This window comes from Falco rusticolus, chromosome 11 (assembly GCF_015220075.1).
Source record: "Falco rusticolus isolate bFalRus1 chromosome 11, bFalRus1.pri, whole genome shotgun sequence".
Classification (NCBI taxonomy): domain Eukaryota; kingdom Metazoa; phylum Chordata; class Aves; order Falconiformes; family Falconidae; genus Falco; species Falco rusticolus.
Genome location: NC_051197.1, coordinates 6086424 through 6106722, shown reverse-complemented (window position 1 = coordinate 6106722; position 20299 = coordinate 6086424). Strand labels below are relative to the sequence as shown.

General features: G+C 54.7%; 3 protein-coding genes and 1 non-coding gene across 4 annotated transcripts in view; 3 read left to right on the top strand and 1 right to left on the bottom strand.

The window, feature by feature from the left end:
- The first annotated feature begins 86 nt into the window (after positions 1-86).
- BSND (barttin CLCNK type accessory subunit beta) lies at positions 87-4110 on the top strand. The gene is made up of 4 exons (XM_037403512.1): positions 87-394; positions 1429-1508; positions 1929-2171; positions 2954-4110. The coding sequence occupies exons 1-4, from the start codon at positions 218-220 to the stop codon at positions 3237-3239; spliced, it is 786 nt and encodes a 261-aa protein (XP_037259409.1). The 5' UTR covers positions 87-217; the 3' UTR covers positions 3240-4110.
- Positions 4111-5436: 1326 nt separating this feature from the next.
- TRNAG-CCC lies at positions 5437-5507 on the top strand. Its single transcript has one exon. It is a non-coding gene; the product is annotated as a tRNA-Gly (tRNA).
- A 1440-nt stretch (positions 5508-6947) lies between these two features.
- On the top strand, positions 6948-13216 carry PCSK9 (proprotein convertase subtilisin/kexin type 9). The gene is made up of 12 exons (XM_037404255.1): positions 6948-7643; positions 7721-7909; positions 8055-8178; positions 8384-8517; positions 9630-9768; positions 9872-10068; positions 10211-10394; positions 10694-10864; positions 11098-11246; positions 11333-11498; positions 11750-11931; positions 12195-13216. Exons 1-12 carry the CDS (start codon positions 7482-7484, stop codon positions 12360-12362), a joined length of 1965 nt encoding a protein of 654 aa, XP_037260152.1. The 5' UTR covers positions 6948-7481; the 3' UTR covers positions 12363-13216.
- A 1951-nt stretch (positions 13217-15167) lies between these two features.
- Positions 15168-20299, bottom strand: part of USP24 (ubiquitin specific peptidase 24) — a 65850-nt gene continuing 60718 nt past the window's right edge. Inside the window, exons 64-68 of the mRNA XM_037403649.1 lie at positions 20127-20205; positions 19464-19539; positions 18259-18345; positions 17805-17915; positions 15168-17635 (exon numbers count right to left, since the gene is read on the bottom strand). Of these exons, the coding sequence (XP_037259546.1) occupies positions 17573-17635; positions 17805-17915; positions 18259-18345; positions 19464-19539; positions 20127-20205 (416 nt within the window). The 3' untranslated portion in view covers positions 15168-17572. The remainder of the gene's footprint in view (positions 17636-17804; positions 17916-18258; positions 18346-19463; positions 19540-20126; positions 20206-20299) is intronic.

Sequence of the window (20299 nt, the reverse complement as noted above, 5' to 3'; positions counted from 1 at the left end):
GAGTGTGAACAGTGGGTTGGTGTTTGCATTCATTACAAACCCATTAAAAACTGGCTGGCTCAGCCCTGGGCAGGACCAGGCTCAACGTGCAGCTGCTCCTCAGCCCCTGGCAGCCTCCACTCCTCGCCTTACCCTGGAGGTGTGCTCAGTGGGCAGCAGCCGCAGGTACACGGGCTTCCCGGCATCTCTCCTCCCCCGCCTCTCCCACCTGGTGCCCATGGCGGAGGACAAGACCTTTCGTTATGGGTTCATCATGCTGGGTTTCTTCCTGGTGATGACGGGGATGTTCATCATGAGCGTGGAAAAGCCCCAGATCTACATCACTTTCTGCGCCCTGGGTGTCCTGCTTATAGCTGTGGGCATCACCTGGAGCATGTGCCAGTGCTACCCGAAGGTAGGGGCCATCCTGCCACCGCGTGCCTTGGGGGGCTCGAGGGCTCAGCTGGGTTTGGGGGCTTCAGCTGCTGTGAGCGTGTAGCCTCAGGAGTGGGGTAGTGGCATGTTCTGGGGGAAAGCCTGCTGGGGTGATTTGGAGTGGGGGTGCTGGTTTGGGAGGCTCATGCCCTGCTATTCCTCCCTGCTGATGCCTTCAGGATGTGGCCCTGCTTCCTTGCCCCCCCCTCCACAGCCCTGCATCTCCCCGAGCTTTGCTTCCAAGCGGGCAGCCAGGAGTAAGCCCAAGGAGATCAGCTCCCATACAAACCCCCTCCAAACCAGCCCCTTCCCTGCAGCTGTGGGGGATGGGGGCTTGGCGGGCTCCCGGGACTTCAGAGAAGGGGCTGTGGGGGTCCGGAGGGGCCCGGCCCCCCCGAGTGCAGCCCTCACCTGCCGGTCTCCTTGGCAGAGGGCACTGCTGGTGCGCCGGGACAGCCACGCGTCCCTGCCCCGGGAAACAGAGCTGGCAGAAAAGGCTTTTTTCCAAGGAGAGAGCGGCTGTGGTGCTGATCTGGGCACTACTGGGTGGCCTGGCCACATCTTGGCTGCACCCCAAAATGTGAGCTGGTGCACGGGACCCCGGGACTGGGGACCAGCTGGGTGCCCTGGGACAGGGTGAAGTTGACCCCAGCTCCCCCCAAAGCCAAGCTCAGCCCCAGCGAGGAGGGAGATGTGGCTTTGTCACCATGCTTAGGGAACCCTCAGTGTTGTCCCTGGCCACCGACCCCCCCCATGGGCCCTGGGATCCCCCCAAGCTTGGGGACACACATGTCCCCACTGGAGACAACGCACTGAGAGCGGGGCTGGGCTGGGTTCATTCAATCCCTTACTGATTTCCCCCAAAAAAACATTTCCAAGCAAGACAACCAAACGTGCTGGGAAAAGGCCCCAGACGCAGCTGAAGGGACACTCCAGCCTTTTTGCCACGAGGGCCGAGAGTCCCCGTGATGCCCAGCGCAGCCCCCCTGGCTCTGCCTTTCTTTTTCCTCCCAGATAACGTTCATTCCTGTGAACCTTGAGGCTGAGCAGTTCCTGGACCACAAATCCATCGTTCTGCCGGAGGGGGACACATGGTAGGTCCCAGCACCCAGCCCCAGCTGCAGTTTCCCTTTTGGCAGGCGCTTTCATCTGTACACAGTTATCTGCGTGCCCCCGGGGACAAGGGCAGCGTCGGAGCACACTGGCACTGGGGACAACTGCATCCATTGCAGGAAAACATGACAAGCAGGGTCTCCCTCCCTGGGGTGGGGGAGGCAGGGGCTGGCTGAGTGATGCTGGAGCTGGAGTGATGCTGGGGGATGCAAAGCACCCAGCTGCATTCCTGCGGGCAGCCCCCTGCCAGGACCTTCCGGCCCTGCTGCTGGTGTGGGCAGGGATGTGGTCCCAGTGGCTTCTACAGCATCTGATGGAGCTCTGCCTGCGTGTTCTGAGCATCTCCCGGCTCTGTGGGGGTCCAGGTCCTGCTCAGCACCCTGTTCCTCCTTTGCCTGCAGCCTGATTGCAGCCTGCCCCAAGCAAGAGGCCACCAGCACCTACGAGCAAAGCCTGCCGTCCTACGAGCAGACCCAGGGGCAGGCGCTGGGCTCAGCCCCACTCCCACCCACGGCCCATCCCAGACCCCGCCGCTGCTCCCAGCCAGCCGTGCAGGCCAAAGCAGAGGTGCACCGGGAGCTGGGGGGTGCGGGGGACCCCCCCCAAGAGCTGGCGCCTCGGCTGGAAGAGGCAGAAGGCAGCTGGTACGTGATGCCTGTGGGGTCCGGGTGGCACTGGTGGGATGTGGGGTGAAACTGGGGGTGTGTGGGCGTGTCAGACCACAGGCATGGGGGAAGGAGAGGAGGCAGAGGGGTCTCTGCTGCTCACACAGCACTGACCCCCAGACCCCCAGCCCACTAAAGATGGCGTCTCAGCCCATGGGGAATCTCAGTACCAATATATTTAACAGGAGGAAATCTGGATTGCCTTTGGTTGTAATTTGCTTTTTGCCTTTATTAATTTTATAAATACAAACTATGTCCCTCACCAGAATAAATTCCATGTTCCTGGTCAGACTTAGACAGAAATGAGATGCTCGGTACGTGTTCCTCAAACGAGGTGCTGTGTATGATGCCCAGGCTTGGTTTGGGATTGGAAAGCACTTTGCAGGTGATGGGGGTGATGGTGCACCCTCGAGGTGCAGCGCTGGGGCACCCCCTCTGCCACAACACAGCTACAGCTGGGACGGAATGCTCCTCTTTCCCCTGGGACGCAGGCACAGCATGAGGGCAGCCCTTACTTCATCCCATGGGCAGGAGAAGGAACCTGGCAGGCAGGTTGTCCCCATAAAGGCATTGGGGGGGGCTGAGGTGGGGCCCTCCCAGGACTCCCCAGCCACCCAGCAAGGGGACTGGTGATGCTGGGATGCTGGCTGAGCAACACTGAGGCCAGCCCTGGGTCCAGCTCCAGGGGAAACCCCAGCCCATCTGTGCTTAGTGTAACCCCTGTGCTGCCCACTGCCCATCAGCCCTCCCTGTTCCCGTAGCTCCCCCTGGACAGCCCCGGGGGCCGCGCCGCTGGCATCCCTCCTGGAGGACATGGACACGCCATCGCTGGGGGGCTCCGTGCCCAGCAGCCCTGTGCCACGGGGCCGGCACCCACCGTCTGCTGCCCGTTCCGGCTGCACCCTGACCAGCTCCCCAGCACGGGGAGAACACCCCAGTTCGTCCCACGAAGGTGCTGGGGAGGAGGATGACTTCTATTATGGGCTCCAAGAGGGGCTGGATTCTCTGCTCGAGGATAGCGACTGCCTTTTTGAGCCTGAAAACTGATTTCCTGGAGAGAATGGCCACTCGGCACAGACTCATCTCGTGGAGGGGACGTGAGCATCACAGCCTGGAAGGGGGGGGCTGGGGCTGCCCCTGACATCGAAGCGCCTGCAGCGGTGGAGGAGCCCCCAGGCTCCTGTCTGTGCCATGCTGCGGCCCTGGCGCCCACCCAGCCGCACGGGAGGCTGCCGTCCCGCAAAACCCAAGGGGAACACTGCTACCTCCCAAATTTCTGCGGCAGAGGGGACAAGGTCTCCCTGGCCAGAGCCCTTTGGGTGGGCGCAGATAAGTGCAGATGCTGGGCTGGGCAGGATCTGGGCTAAATGGTGTGCTTAGGAAGGGAAAAGATCAGCTTTGCTGCTTGAAATGGGGTCAGCGTTTAGGCAGGTGAGGAAGTATTCACTCCAGGTGGGTGTTACGAGGCGGAGATGTCTGCAAAGGCTTTTTTCCACATGTCAAAGCCCCCTTGGAATTAAAAGTAGATCCTGAGCATCCAGGCAGCCTTCACGTCTCCAGGTTAGGAGAGGGTTGATGGGGTGGCAGACTGTGCTGCCCCCCATTTCCTGCACAAGGACCAGATGCCAACACCACTGGGGACTGAGGGAGGAGGACTCGGCTGAGCCGAAACCCCAGTGACGGCTGTGGCTTCCAGAGGGCCACTCGGGGTGGTGGCTCTGGGCAACTTCTTCTCTCTCTGCTGGGCTGGTGTCAACAGCCGCAGCGCTGCGGGTGGCTTCGCATGCCGGCGCCCACCATCCCCAAACTCCCTCTGAATAATAAGTGTTCATTTCAAGTCACGTTGGCGGTGCTAAGTCTGGTTTGTCACCACGACAGGGGAACACGGCGGCTTTCCGCAGCCTGTTTGCAGCACACAGAGATGGCAGCGCTGGCGGGAGCCGCGACCTCCACCTGCCCTTTGGCTGCTCGGGGCTGCGGGGACATGCGTGGCTGAGCCTCCCCAGGGCAGCCAGGTTCGGATCAAAGCATCAATGGATCCATCAGGATGGGGGTGCTGAGAGTCCCTTGCCCTGTTTTGGGAAGGCTGACTGGATGCTGCATGTGCCCGGCATGGCCCCAGGAGGCTTGGGAGCACCTATCTGCTGGCAGAGCAGCTCTTCAGTGAATTTATGTGTGTTGACAAGCCCAAAAGCCAGGGAAAAGCTGTCCTCTGGCACCCGAGGGGGATGGAGCATGGGAACCCTGGAAACGACGCGCCCTGTGCTCCCCTGCCGCCCAGGCAGTGCTTTGCTGGTATCATCCAGGGTGGTGCAAGAAATGGCTCTACATGGGGGCTTCACACCCCTGTGACACCCTTCCTGCTGTTTCTGCGCCACTCGCTCACCTTCGCATCTCGGCGGCAGCGAGGGGAAGGGCAGGCAGTGCCCCACGCACTCTGGGTGTTTATGGCCAACAGGAGGGTGTGGAACAAAGATGCTGGTGTTTGCTAAACATGATCGTGAGCGGCTGTCCAAGAGGAAGCATTTCCCAACTGTTTACCCTTGCTCAGCTCCTGCCTGTCATGCCAGGTGGGGGGGGACAGTGGTGGCCGTGGGGACGCCGTTCAGACAGGGCCAAGTCTTGCTGAGTTCTGGAGGGTTCCCCGGGGCAGAGCATCGTGCTGTGTCATTGGCTCCTGTCCAGCGCAGGAGTCGTGTGGAGACCCTAAAGCGTTTGCCCACCTCGTGTCCTGCGACTCTGCCACTGTTGGCAAAAGAAACGTAACTTTCCCAAGGGTTTTCTTTGGGCAGGGGCAGGGAGAGGGATGAGACGAGGACTGGAGCCCCTGCCCTGCCACCTCCCCCCCCCCCCCCAAAAAAAAAACAACTTTGCAGCTGGGTTTGTGTCCCTGCAACCCTCAGCGAAGCATCCTTGCTGCGCCCACGGGCCGGAGGACCCCAGGCACGGAGTCTGCGGGGGCCACGGGGCTGGGCTCCCCCGCGCCGGCCGAGGTTAAACATTGTGGGAAGCGGGACATTCCTGCATGGCATTACGAGCTCCGGGAAGCCCGAGGCCCCCGCCGCCCCCGCTGCCCCACGCGTCCCGCCCCACGGGCAGGGTCCCCGCGTTCCCGGGGAGGGGGGGGGTCCCAGCCCCGCGTCCCTCCGCGGGGACCCCCCGGCGGAAGGCCGGGCCACCCAGCTCGCACGGACGGGGCCGCGCCGCGGGGCCTTGAAGACGCGCGGGGCACAACCGCCGCAGCGCACCAGTGGTGTAGTGGTATCATGCAAGATTCCCATTCTTGCGACCCGGGTTCGATTCCCGGCTGGTGCAGCGCAGGCCGTGCGGCGGGCGCTGGCTCGGTGGCTTCTAAACTCACCTCAGTCACACAGAAGTGCCCTGCAAACGCACGTTGGTTTTTTTTTGCCCCAGACTACAGCCACGGTGGGATGCAGGGAGCCCCGGCCCCGCCATCACCCTGCCCGCTGCTGGAGCTGCGCGGCTGCCCCAGGGCTGGAGGGTGGCAGGGCAGTTAGGTGCCCTTTCCCCTTTTTGGGGTCTTCTCTGTCACCTTTTCTGCTCCCTCCTTCCTCCCCGCTAAACAGGACCCCCCCTTTACAGAGACACCGCCGGAAGGCACCGCTGCTTGCAGCAGCTGCTGCTGGAAGCTCCCCTGGGTGCCAGGATGGGAATCGGATCTCTACCAGGTGCAAATTTTTTACTATTTCTGAATATTTTTTCATTAAAAGAATAGTTTTTCTGCATATATCCACTCCTTCCAAAGCACTCCGGGGCTGTGGGTCTCTCCCACTCTTTGCACAGGCCTTGGGGATGGGTAGTCGTGCCAAGATGGATATTCACACCCAGTCCCTGGGGTTGCTCCTTTGCCACCCCCTCCCCTTTGGGCTGTCTCCATCCTTCCCTCAGACACAGCTTGTCCCTGTGCAAGAAGGAAGCAAGTGACTCTGCAGGGGGAGGGAGACCCCTCGGGTCAGGGCTCCCCAGTACTGAGCTGCCCTGAGGGTGCCCTGAAGCACCAGTTACTAGTGGCAGGGCAGGACATGGCGGTGCCTGGCTAAGCTGAGCCAAAAATCAGTAGCCAGCCTGGTCCCTGCGAGGGGCCTGCTGGGCACCAGCCCTGGTGACATCGGCTCACCACGGCAGAGTGGGTGGCACATGGGGTCCGGTGTCACCCTAGTTACCCAAACCAGGGCGCATGCACCCACTTGAGGTCTCATTAAAAATAACATGTGCGCATCTATATAAGCCATACACATCTGTATAAGACATATACATCCCTATGAACTATACATATCATTGTAAGACATACAGATCTGTATAAGGCACATACATCCATGTAAGTCATACACATCCGTATAAGACATACACATCCCCATCAAACATATAAGCTCTGAGGAGCTTATAAAGAGCCAGCAAAAAAAATTAAAATCCCTATTTCCCCCAAAAGCAGAGAGCAGGGCAGGGGCTTGCCGAAGGTCACCGGGGCCGTTGGCAGCACAGGTGCCCGGCGGTGCAGGAGGTGGGAAGCAGCAGTGGGAGCCACGGGAAGGCACCCACCGTTTCCCAGAAACATAATATTTGCGACATGTGACGACTCTGTAAAAAATGCCTGAAGAGGATTAGAGGCTCTCATGGCACTCTGTCTGCGAAGCGAGCCAGTCCGGGGCGCAGAGGGGCTCTCAGCCCTTTCTGGAAATAGTCCTTGAGCGTCGGCGTTTTGCCCGCCAGGGCCCGCAGCGGTGCGCGGGGCTGGAGCGGCGGGAGGGCGGTGCGGGTCCGGCTGCAGCCCCCGCGCCCTGCCCGCCCCCTCCGCGGGTAACGGGGCCGGCGGGGCCGGCGGTGGCGTGATCCCGCCCAGCGCACCGGGCACGGCCGAGACCGAGCCGCCCTGCGCGCCGCTCCGCCGGTGCGCTCCGCTCCTGCGCCGGTGCGCTCGGGTCCTCCGCCGGTGCGCTCCGCTCCTGGACTCGGCTGCGCCGGTGCGCTCCGCTCCTCCGCGGGTGCCCCTCGGATCCTCTGCCGGTGCGCTCGGAACCCTCCGCGGGTGCGCTCGGGTCCTCCGCGGGTGCCGTTGGGTCCTGCGCTCGGCTCCGCGGGGGCGCTCCGCTCCTCCGTCGGTGCGCTTCGGGTACCCTGCGGGTGCGCTCCGCTCCCCCGCGGGTGCCCTTGGGTCCTGCACTCGGCTCCGCGGGTGCGCTGCGGCTCCTCCGCGGGTGCGCTTGGCTCCTCGGCTCGGCTCGGTGCGTTTGAGGGGGCTCGGCAGCTGCGAGCATCCCCGCGGCGGGCATGGCCCCGCGGGCGCTGGCGCTGGTGCTGGTGCTGGTGCTGGCACGGGGGGCAGCGGAGCTGGTGGAGGAGCTGGTGCTGGCCCTGGGGGCGGCCGAGGAGGGGGCAGCCGCCGTCGGGGCTGCTCCGTCGGGACCCGCTGCCTTCCATCGCGCCGCCAAGGTGAGGAACATGGGGTGGCTGGGGTGGCCACAGGCGTGTGTCCCCCAAATCCAAACCTGCCGCTCACGTCCCCACAGGCATCGTGGCGGCTGCCTGGGCGCTACGTGGTGATGCTGCGGGCAGGCAGCGGCGAGGCTGAGGTGCGAGGCACGGCACAGCAGCTGCAGGCCCGGGCAGCGTGGCGGGGATACCTGACCAAGCTGCTGCATGTCTTCCACCTCCTGCCCGCCTTCCTGGTGAAGATGAGCAGCGACATCCTGGACATGGTGTGTGGGACGGAGAACAGGTCCCAGGGTGGCAGGCCAGGGTGGGGGGCAGCAGCAGGGTGGCACTGGTGGGGGGTAGCAGCCGCAGCCTCGGGGGGAACGGGAGCTTTGCCGCTATGCCAGGCACCATGTCTCCTCCTGGCAGGCGCTGAAGCTGCCGCACGTGGAGTACATTGAGGAGGATGCCTATGTTTTCGCCCAGAGCATCCCCTGGAACCTGCGCAGGATCATGCCACCACAGCCCAGCTCAGGCACCTACAACCCTCCCAGTAAGCCCTGGGTCATAGGGGGAGGACCACATGGGTGTGGGGAAGGGCCAGTGACCCCATCCCCTCTCCTGATCTTGAGGGGATGGGGAAATCTCCCTGTCCTGTGGTGCTGCGGGTCTGGAGCTGCAGTTTGGGAGCATCCCAGGTGGCCTAGGTTGACCATGATGGTGGTGGCCTTCCCGCCCTTTGTCTGTGTCCCTGGCAGATAAAGGTGACCTGGTGCAGATCTACCTGCTGGACACCAGTGTGCAGAGCACCCACCGGGAGATTGAGGGCAGGGTGTTTGTGACCGACTTTGGGAGCATCCCTGAGGAGGACAGCACCCACTTCCACAAGCAGGTGAGCCCCGAGTGGCACATGCTGCAGCCTAGCATGAGCATCCCTCTGCACCCACCAAACCCTGGTCAGGCTCGTGGGGCTTCCAAGGACAAGAGGGATGTAGAGGAATTCTAGAGGAATGAAGGCAGGTTAATTAACATTGATAATATACAGCTGTGGGCTTGCTTCAGGGGCAGTGGGTTGGCTGATGTGGATAATATGCAGCTGTGGCTGGTTCCTGCTAAGTAGGTAAATAGCTCTAAGGGGTATGGACGAGGAGGAGTGGAAGAAGTAGAGGGGAGAGAGTGCCCTGGATGTAGGAGAGACAAGGAGAGGCCCTGGGAGAAGCAGGGAGAAGGGGGCCTGGATGAGGAGAGGCCAGCTGGAAGAGGAGCCCAGAGAAGGAAGACTCTGGAGGCAGCAGAGGCAAGAAGCAAGGTGGACTGGCCTGAAGAAGATAAAGAAATGGCACAGACAGTAGATAAACCTTTGAAACCTTGTGGGGTGGGGTTGGTGGCTGTGCTGGGGCAAGGCGGGGGAGCTACTTACTGAAGTTAACCTGGTATGGGATGGTAAAGGCCTTGTTGCAGCTGGCTGGTTTGGATAGTGCTGTGACAGAGGGACACTTGGCTTGTGGTGAAACAGTAGGCAGGACATGCAGCAGCAGGAGCTGTGGTCCTGGGAGATGTTGGGACCCTCAGTGTGGTCTGTTTGGAGCAGTGGCTGAATGGGGCAGGGCTCCTGTCTGGGGGGCATAGGTGTGTGTTAAGCTCTTTTTGCAAGAGGGAACCCAGGTCCACACCGCACAGGCTGGGACAGCCGCCTGTGCCTGGCGGTGGGTGCTAGTGCTGCCTTGCATGGCTTTATCGCTGCTTGCACGGAGGAGCCCAGAGCTAGCACAGCCCTAGGAAGGGCTGCCTGTATCCACTGTCCTTTCTGCCAGTTTCTCCTTCTGCACAGGAAGGTTTTTTTAATCTTCCTGCCACCTGAAGATGTTTTTAAGGATCTGTTCTACAGTGGGATTTAGCTGGTGCAAAGCACAAGGGGTGGGATGGGGTGGGGAGGATGCTGTGGGGTTGCAAACCCACTTTGATGCAATGGGCTGGTGGGTACAACTGTGGTGCCTGTGCCAGGTCAAGTGTGACAGCCACGGGACACACGTGGCTGGGGTGCTGAGTGGGCGTGATGCTGGCGTGGCCACGGGTGCCAAGGTCCGTAGCCTCCGTGTGCTGAACTGCCAGGGGAAGGGCACCATCAGCGGGACCCTCACCGGTGAGTTGCCCCAGACCCCAGAGAGGAGCACGCTCTCTGCTGGAGCCCCCTGCTTTGTCCCCCTCCTGTGATAGTTTCCTGTCTCTCATCTTGTCCCTCCCAGGCCTGGAGTTTATCAAGGCAACGCTGGAGGCTCAGCCCTACGTGCCGCTGGTCGTGCTGCTGCCCTTCGCTGGCACCTACAGCCGCGTGCTAAACGCCGGCTGCCGGCGGATGGCACGGATGGGGGTGGTGGTGGTCACGGCTGCCGGTAACTACAAGGACGATGCCTGCCTGTACTCGCCAGCATCTGAGCCAGAGGTATGGCCTGTGGGGGTTCCCTGAGGTGTAGGGACATGCTGCCAGCTCCCCAGGGTCATCCGCTCCAGTGCCACATCAGCTCAGCGGGCTGGGGCTGTGCATCCCACCCTGCCCATGGCCCCCTCCATCACTGCCCTGGCAGGTCATCACAGTCGGTGCCACCAACAGCGAGGACCAGCCGGCCTCCTTCGGTACCCTAGGCACCAACTTTGGCCACTGTGTGGACCTGTTTGCCCCGGGAGATGACATCATCGGTGCCTCCAGCGACTGCAGCACGTGCTTCACTGCGCAGAGCGGGACATCACAGGCAGCTGCACATGTGGCAGGCGAGCTGGGCTCTGGGGTGGCAGGCAGGGCTGGCCCTCCACTTGCTGCTGCTGGGCACGTGTCCCTGTGGGCACAGGGCATCAGGGCTGCCTGTGCTGGGGACATCTGTGTGCCATGGTCTTGGCACGTTTGGCTCATTTGGGTGCTGCAGCCTGTACAGAGCTCCCACATCCCACGTGTACAGATCATGGGCTGCAGTGATGTCTTTTCCTCTCTCCTGAGTTGTGTTGCTCAGGGGAGTTGTGTGGGTGGCTGCATTGCCCCTGGTTCTCACCGTGCCCCTCCGGGCTCTCAGCAGGCATTGCCTCCATGCTGCTCAGCGCCGAGCCCCAGCTGAGCCTCGCCGAGCTCCGGCAGCGCCTCCTGCACTTTGCCACCAAGAACGTCATGGACATGGCGTGGTTCCCTGAGGAGCAGTGGCTTCAGACCCCCAACAGCGTGGCTGGGCTGCCTGTCTGGCTGGGCACAGGTAAAAGCCTTGGCTGCCTGCTGCTACCTGGCACAGCTCTGCCCTTACCAGGGAAAGAAGTGCCTGGGTGAAAGCACGGCACGCTGGCAGGCATGTCCCTCCCCGAGCTGTGCCTGGGACAGCCCAGCCCAGGCACCATTGCCAGCCCTCGTTGGCAGCCTGGTCTGTGCCATGGGTGCCTGGTACTGCTGTGGGTGCCCACCCCGCCACTGATGCCACCTGCCCCATTGCAGATGAGCAGCTGTACTGCCGCTCGGTGTGGTCGGCACGCTCAGGGCTCACCTGGCATGCCACGGCCATGGCCCGCTGTGCCGGTGCCGAGGAGATGCTCGGCTGCTCCAGCTTCTCCCACAGTGGCAGGCGGCTGGGGGAGCACATGGAGGTGAGCAGAGCATATGAAGACAGAACTACTGCCTCTGAGGCGTGCCCCTGAGCACCCCTGGTGATGCTGTGCCACCCTGGCTGCAGGAGAAGGACGGGCAGAAGCAGTGCGTGGCCCACAATGCTTTCCGGGGCCAGGGTGTCTACGCCATTGCCAGGTGCTGCACATGGCCCAGGGCTGAGTGCCGGATCCATGCCAGCTCCCCGGCTGCTGGGGGGGCCGGCTGCTCCCTGCAGGACCACGTGCTGACCGGTAATGCCCGACGTGGCAGGTTACAGACCCTTGAGCCAACAGCCTGATGGTCAGGGGTGTTTCTTCCAGTAAAACTGTGACTGGGGGGTAAAAGGGTGGGTGTGAGTGCTGGGGTGATGGGGAGGGGGACATGTGCTGTGTGCATGGAGGCAGGGAAGTCTCAGGGCTTGGCAGGGACATCCCTCAGTGCCTGTGTACACTGGGATGCTGCTGCAGCCACTCCACACTGACAGCCACTCTCCCCTGGGCAGGGTGCAGCTTCCACTCGCCCGCTGTGGTGCTGGGTGACGGTGGCAGGCCCATCACGGGGCTGGGGAGTGGGCCCAGTCACTGCGCCAGCAGGACGGAGGTGATGGCGCATGCCTTGTGCTGCCCCGCTGCCAGCCTCGAGTGCCGGCTGAAGGAGCACACGTCCCTGGGCCCTACAGAGAAGGTAGGGATGGTGCATGCTCCTCCACCATGGTGTGTCATCACCTCTGCTCGTCCCTCTGCCACCCTGATGGGTGTTGGGTTGGCTTCAGCATCTTACTGTGGCTGCCCCAGCCTTCACTGGTGCCCCCAGTTGCCCACCTGTAATGGGATACCCTCCCCCAGCTGGGGTCCCATGGCTCAGTGTGACACTGGCTACACCGTCCTGAGCCCCAGGGACCGTCAGGGATGGGCTGACCCATGCAGGATGACATCTTCTGCCATTAGGTGACGGTGTCCTGTGATGATGGCTGGACGCTGACGGGCTGTAATGCCCATTCCCAGAGCCCCGGCACCATGGGAGCCTACGCCGTGGATGATACCTGTGTGGCAGCCAGTGTCCGTGGCAGCAGCACGGCTGTGGTCATTGCCATTTGCTGCCGGAGCCGGCAGTAGGGATGGGCTGAGCTGGAGACATGGCTGCCCTGGCCCGGGGTGCTCAGGGGATGGGCGCTTTGCTGCACTGCTGCATCCCCAGCTCGGCACTTTCCCAGGTCTGAGCTGCTGCTCCCGGCATGGGCCACACGCTGACACGTGGCTGCCGATGACCTGTGTGCTTGGGCTGCCTTGATGGTGGGGTATGGGCTCATCCCCCTCTTGCACGCAGCAGGGCTGAGACCCAGGGCAGCTCTGCAGGAGCTCCCCGAGCAGCCCCCGTGCTGCCAGAGCCCTGCCCCGTCGCAGGACTCATCCCTTCCTCACCCTGTACCACGTTTTTCTATGAAAACCCCTGACTATATGAGCTGTCTCGAGGCTGTTTGTGTTGTGACCCAGCATATAATAAAACCACTTCTTTAAAAAAAGAACAAAAAAACCCCCTAAAAAAACCCTGTGGTGAGGATTGCTCCTTTCTTGCTTGTTTAGTTGCTCATTAGATGTCAGCTAATGCTGTTTAGCACCTGGAAAATCATAGTTTAGCCATTTTTTGGCAGTTTCATAATTGCCTACTCATGTACCTAGGAGGCTCCCTTACTTTTTAGTCAAGTGTAAGGGCTGTAGTTTAAACAGTCTGCTTGTTTGATTAGATTTTAATCTGCATTGCTACAGTCAGCTACTGCTTTGTTAAGTGGGTTTTTGGGTTTTGTTTTTTTTTTTTTGGTTTGTTCTTAAGTCAAAGTTAATGATCTGCTGGTGTTATGTGTTTCTTTAACGGTTTCCCTTTCAGGTCTCCCCACAACACATAGAACTAGCTGTAATTCCTTTTAAAAAAGGAAGAAGAAGAAAAAGCTTTTATAGTATCTTAGTTTTTACATTTGTACCGTAAATATTTATTTTGAATTTTATCAATAAACATTTTATAAATGTCTCTTTAAAATAAAATTCATAGACCGGTGCTTGGTGGATACGATGTATGTACATGTCCACAGTGAACCAGTCTGGAAGGGGGAGCTGGCACCTGCCCTGCAGGGATGCTGCTTTCCCCCAGCTGAGCTCTGCGTTGTTAGTGAGGCAGCCACAGGCCACCACCTCGGGCTCGGGTCTCTGCCTGGGGTACCAGGTGGCCCTGGATGACTGCTGGCATGCTCAGAGGTCAGCACCGACAGCTGGCCTGAGCTCTGTCACCGGCACAGAGACCAGGGGCTGAGTCTTGTTGTCCCATACACAGGCAAGAACAGAAGTTTGTTTTTAAAACAGTGGTGTAGGACAAGAGCTTCCAGTTATGGAAACAAACAGTGCCCAGCTTTGGGCAACGTGCCCTTGTGCTTTCTGTTGCTAGTGTCACTGGGCTTCAGCCAGTAAGCACTGGAGCCCTAGGAAGATGAAGCACAGATGCTTAAAGAGAGATGCAAAGCAGCAGCGAAAGGCTGAGAAGCACCAGAAGCCATCAGAGCTGGGTCTCCTTTTTTTTCCTGGTGATTAGCAGCCTCCTGGTACTACAATATGTAATTTGTGTGGCGTTACCTGAGGAGAGATGAAAAAAATAAAGCTTGATACCACAAGCACCAGGCTAACCTGTCACACTTGGGCTGATCTTGGTTATGTGTTTCATCCTGTCAAAAAGCTCCTTACAGGTCTGTTACTCCAGCTTTCATTGGCAAGAAAAGACAAGAGACCCAGCAGAAAGCACCACTTTCAAAGGTTTAAACTACTTCTAACTTATTAGCTAACAATAGCAAAAGCTCAATCCTAATCTAAATATGTAATTACATAAAATTATGGGCTGTAATTATATACATGTTATCAGCTATGATCTGGATTTTGCACAGAGAGGCAGAAGAGAAAAAGGGATGTTAGCTTAAAGAGCTGAACAGCTTTGACATAGCTGGTAATTTTTCAGCAGACTTACTGGGCTGTAACTTCTCAAAACAGGCACCAGCTATTTCACCTCTGCTGACTTCCCTGCGAGAGGGGAAGGTCCCTGCCCCCCCGCCGGCTCCCAGCAGAAGGTGTGAGCACGTTCCATGCACAATAAGCCAGATATAGCTTTCATGGCTTAGCTGAAGCATGCATAAGCCTGGTGGAAGGAAACAATATTAAAAGATTAGCCCTCGCTTAGTATCTTACACAGGGGTAGGCAGAAAAGCCCCTCTCGTTTGGGAGAAAGCGGCATCGATCCCAGGTATGCTGCAAGCAGTCCCATCAGCATTGCAACATCCCGTCTGTGCTCCCAGGACTGGCACTGCCGGAGGAGAGCACAGGCTGGGTCATGCTTGAAATGCGGAAGTCTTTGTCCTTATCGTGGAGGACAAAGGCACCCACGTCAGGAAGGAAGAGCGGGGCCAGCAGCCCTGTCTGCAGCTCCTAGTTCTGCTTATGAAGGCAGCAGGCAGGTGAGGAGGGGAATACCAGCACCGTGGCACTGCTGCATGTCCAGCCTTCTGCATCTTGCACCAACCGAAAAAGCAGTATTTATCCAAGTCCAGATCACCTGCAAATCTTGCTGACACACAGAAGTCGGTCTAATCCATGACTGCAAGCGTATCCAGGGTATATCATTCTGCTAAGAAGGTGAGGCAAAGAAACTGCACACAGATACAGATCTGACAGTGCACCAGAAGGTGCCATGGCATAAGGATATACAGTGGTGCAGCTCCAGGGGCCGTTCAGCTGCTTTGATTTACTCTGGACAGGAGCCAAAATGGCAATCAGGGCAACCTCTCTGAGCTTATCAGCTGCAGGACTGGCCTAAGAAGTTTCAAGATAAGAGGATCAACAAGACAACAGCGTAGCCACGTATGCGCAGTCTAAAGATTACACTAGTTTTCTGTGAAAGGAATAACTTTATTCCATTGACCAGGAATCCCGAGACTGTTCATCAAGACTGCCCATTTTTCCAGTGCCAAATGTCTATGTATTAATCGGACAATATCTCCCCGAATGCTCACAGGCAGGCTGCGGCTGCTCCTCACTGAACATTTTGTAAGCTGTATAAAAACATTTTCATCCAAAAAGATTGGCAGTAAAAATTACAACATAGAAATGCATCACAATTTACACAAAAACTAGTTTTGTTGAACTCTATTTTCCAAAAAATAATCTTCAGCAGGTTCAAATGACAGCAGCTGGAAACAAAAATAATTGACCAAGTATCATCTTATTGCAAATTATAACCATTGACTTTGTACAAGCGTGAGCAGAATCATGAAAAAGCTTGTATTGGTTTCAAGTATACAGTGGTGATGAGCCATCCTGATGCAATTTTCTTATCAATGCTTCTCTGGGCCTCCGGTAATCGAGGACATTGTTTCCATAGGAAATAACAGGAACCTGAAGTGACAAGTGGTGCCAACCCATAGGAACATTACCAGCTTCTTCCGTCACCATCACCGCTGTGTACTGACTTCTTGTGATGATTTATGACCCATTAACAAAGTATTAGGGATGGGGGAAGGAAGAAGGGGTATCTGTAAGAAGCGATTTAGTCAAAATTAATTTAAAACATCACATTTAAAATGTCCCAGCACATTATCAGAAACATTTATAAAATGCTAACTCTGCCATGTGTCTATGAAGACATCGTTTGGAAAAGCAAGTGAGAGATTCACTACAATGCCACCCTTACTTCTTTGCACACGCAATTTATGACAACGGCTCTCTTAACCTGCAATAAGTTACAAAGCTGTACAGCTGAAATCAGATCGGATGTCTACTTCCAACAGTGAAATGACTGGTTAATTTCAATATTAGTGCACAACAGTGAAAAGCTGTCTGCTGCTTCTTGTTTCCGCAACAGTATGTAAAAAGAAAAAAAAAAAAAGGCACTTTTTGGCTGGTTGTGCCTTTAACTTGGCAAATTTATCTATTCTGGAGGTACCCAGGCACTCCTTAAAGATGTCCCCCATTTCTGTGCATGTTTGTTTATATAATTTTTTTAAAGTAAGGCAGAATCCATAAATAAAGGCAAAAAGCAGTGCAGAAAATGTGACAAACGCAAAATGTACAGAAGATGAAGAGTCAGTTGGCACAAAGAAGCTTGTATCCAGAGCCAGAAATCACTGAACTGCACTTGACGTGGAAAACAAAACTGTGCTCAAATCATCCCAACTGGTTTCTAGTTGTTTATGAGCAAATCAAAAGAGCTGTGATATTTTAAATGTTGCCTGGTCAAGTGAAAATACAAACAAAGCCAAATCATTCTTTCCCTGTGTTAAAATTGCTATAAAATCTGCACAACAGTGTCCCCAACTCAGTCAAGGAATTATTCATCATATACAACCAATACCAACTTTCTCAGTAATTTCAAAGCACAAGCAAGTGATTGCAGATCACATGATTGAGACTACATTTTATTCAATATGTCTCCAAAGGTTAAAAAAAATTTAATGAGTAAAACTGCAACAGAATTTCATCGTAAAGTGCTTTTTTCTTTTAAACTACTCATTAACTTTTTTTTTTAAATTCACCAACATCCTTTATTAACAAACGCTAGAGAACAAAGCTTTTCTTTTATTGCCCTTCCCAATTGTCTGTGGCTTTCAGAAGGGTACCAGAAAAGACTACCCATTCCAGAGCTCCTTGACCAAACCATTCTGTAAGGAATCACTCTCTTTACAGAGCAATCTTGCTGATCCTTCTCATAAAGAGCTTTACAAAATAACAGGGAGACATATTAAATACAGAAGTCCTTATGTAAACCCATTCTTTAACTAATATTTTACAATGAAATGTAAGTCATCACACATCTTTACAGAAATTTGAATATTTCTATTCAATATTATCAGAAAGATTAAAAATTTGCCCTCCATACATAAGGACAGTCTGTTTTTGTTTTCTTTTCCTGTATAAAAACCAACAGAATTTTTTTGCAGCATCACAGAAAAGCAACAGTTTTACATTCACTCATTTAATGTTCACATAAAAATTCAACCACTAGCGTTTGTGTATTTGATAAAATCTTCTTGTCAAACTGTTTTCGGGTGTCTGGACTGTCATAAGCTACTGCAGGTGAAGATGCAGTTTTCTAGAGCATGTATTGATCTGAAGCCTTCGTGGTTAAAAATGCTTTTAGCTCTCAGGGGAACAACCTCCTCCAGCATTGCCTCTGATCCTGTAAAGCCACTCCTCTTCCAGACTCTTCTAATGGTATAAGCAACGGGACTCCAGTTTCAGTAGGTACCAGGCATTAAATATTTGAGTTGATCTGTTCTTGTGTTCATAGGTATCCTCTACGGGTCAACATCATCAAGGTCACTTTTAGGCTCACCGATCATCATAGGAGACTCTGAGCCCTTCCAATATACACAAGGGATTGGGAGAGAAAGATAAGGCACATTACTTCAGTGGAGGCGCACAACTACCATGTCCACATGCAGTGACCATTCTGACCCGAGCCCCAGGAACACGTTGTCTAACAGAGCAACGCAACAGAAGATAACCATGCCCTAATTTTATTGTTACCTGTTGCAGATGTCTCTCTCCATTCTCGTTGGCTGGACTACTTTCTGACCCGTTACTGCTTCCAGACTGATCTTTCTCATTCAGCAAGGCTGTGGCATAGGCCAGCGTGTCCTGAGTTGGAAACAGTCCAAGAGAGTGTCAGGGGCCACAGCAATACCTTTATTTATTTTTATTTTTTATATATATGTATTTATTATTTTTTTTAAAGGTGATTCTGAAACAATATAACTGCTGTAGTGAGATAGCTGAGTCACCACAGATAGCTGTGAGCTATTGACTAATGTCATGCAAGGGTTAGTTATTTCGGGAACAACCACAGCGTCTAGGCTTCTCAAGGAAGAACGGTCTTAAATGGACTGGAATATGCTAAAGTTGCCAAAACTAAAGATGCTACCTGAAAAGCAGAAAAGGAAATGAAGCAAGTTTAACGTTGTCTCCCAAGGCTGACACATACCTGTGCTGAAATAGTGCGCTGGAATGTTTTTGCAGTTGATGTTTCATTGGATACGTTACTCTGTGGAGCCCAGTAATGTTCGGACATCTGCGTAAACAGCCAAGAAAGCCACAAAATTGCTGTATGAGTTTTACATCTGTAAAGCCTTGTCCATTTCTGATGGTAGGTGAACTAACAAGTCTGGAACACACTCCCTGCATCCTCTGCCAATGAGGCAGAGATCCGGGGTACAGAGAAGCATGCACTTTTAATGCTGCCAAAACAGAGAGGCTATTGCCCTCAGTTGAAAACCAGCAACCAGCTCCATTTACCTGGTATGTGTGTGCACACATGTATGTGTGCAAGTTACTGGATGCCAGCTGAAGAGCGGTGGAGCCAGGGTTTACATGAGCCAGTAGAAAGGAAAAATGGGTACAGCAGGACTATCCAGACCTGTCAGTTTGCTGTGTTTCAAGAGAAGAGTGGCAACAAGTTGTGCCAGCTGCACTGCAAGCGTCCCACTAATTCTGCTTCCAGCATTCAGCACAGTACTAGTTTACGCATCTGACATCTGCCTGGCAGCAGCTGTCAGGAAAGAAAGGCAGCCTGGAGCTGGCATACTATCGTGTTGTACGTGCAGTGCTGTGAGACCAAGCATGGCCCTGCTCGACTGGAGGCAAAGCTGGGCCAATTCTGCAGAGCTTTAAGTTTTCCAAGTGTCCTTGGGTTTTTAATAAAGATGTGTTGTCCAACCTATGTTAAGTTTAGAGGGAAGAACAAAAACAACACGTGGGAGGAAAAAGCTGTTATCTGTCAACAGCTATGTTTTATGCAAAGCTGCAACGATTCTGTAAGGAATCCACTCATTTACACATTCTCTCGCATCAACACACAGGCAAAGGAAAAACTGCTTTTTTAAAAAAGTGAAACCTTCCAACACAAAATACAGTGGCACTGAAAGCTTCCCATATGGCAAGGAATAATCACTACGATCATTCACACTTGGTTTTACTCACTGTACACACAATCTATGCCTGAAACACGTGGGGCTACTGAAGTTCTTGCATGCATCAGATTTAGCTGCATCCAAACTGTCCTTGTCAAAAATGAAGTAGCTTGTATTTTGTGTTTAGAGTCATCTCAGAGAGCCATATAGAGGACAGAGACTTCATAATTCTCACTGTAAACAAGTGGTAGTTTCTCCACGAAGTCACAACCAGATTTACCTTTTTCTGTAGCCACTGCACAGCCCAACTCCAGTGGTGGGAATTCTCCTTGAAATAATCTTTCGCAGTAGGGCACCTCAGAAATTGAAATGATAATCATTAGTCACAAACAAGGCATTCTGGCAAACAAAAAAAATAATCCAAGGTGTCTTCTCTGTGCTGCTGCCCTCTGCAAGCACTGTTATCACTGCAAACACTGACTAGAACTGTACAGCCCTGCTATTAATTCAATTAGCAAGAGCAGTAATACCTAGTAAAGTTTACACAAAGCAGTCTACCACACAGATTCACGTATTTCAGAACTATGCTTTAATCGGGACATACATCAAGTTCTAAACAAAGAGAATGTAGGAATTACAATATTTCACAAATCTGGGACAGTTTCTGTAAGTTTATCTCTGTCTTAATGCCAGGCTCCTGCTCTACAGAATGTAGCTTTATATAGAGCAATTATCAGTTGTTAAGCGAGAAATCTGTCTTGGGTACTAATCAGTAAAGATTTCACTTCATACTGACCCATGTACTTTGAAGATCTTTGAGCACCACTTGTATCACAGTAACAAAAGATAAAGCTGACCAAAAGTTGAAAGAATAGCAGCCTAAAGAGTCACAGAGGGGCCTAAGGTAGGGATGGGGTTACACTCTGAAACCCATATCACTCACTTCTGAGCCAAGGTAACAAGGAACTTGACACACTGGTAACAACGGCTGCTGTCCACATGGTTGCTGTGGTGCATCAAGGCTGCAGGAGAAACACGTGGGAGCAAAAAACATAATTCAGATTTCTGCGTACCAGCCAGTTTGAAAACATAAAGATGAAGCCAAAATTTCCAGTT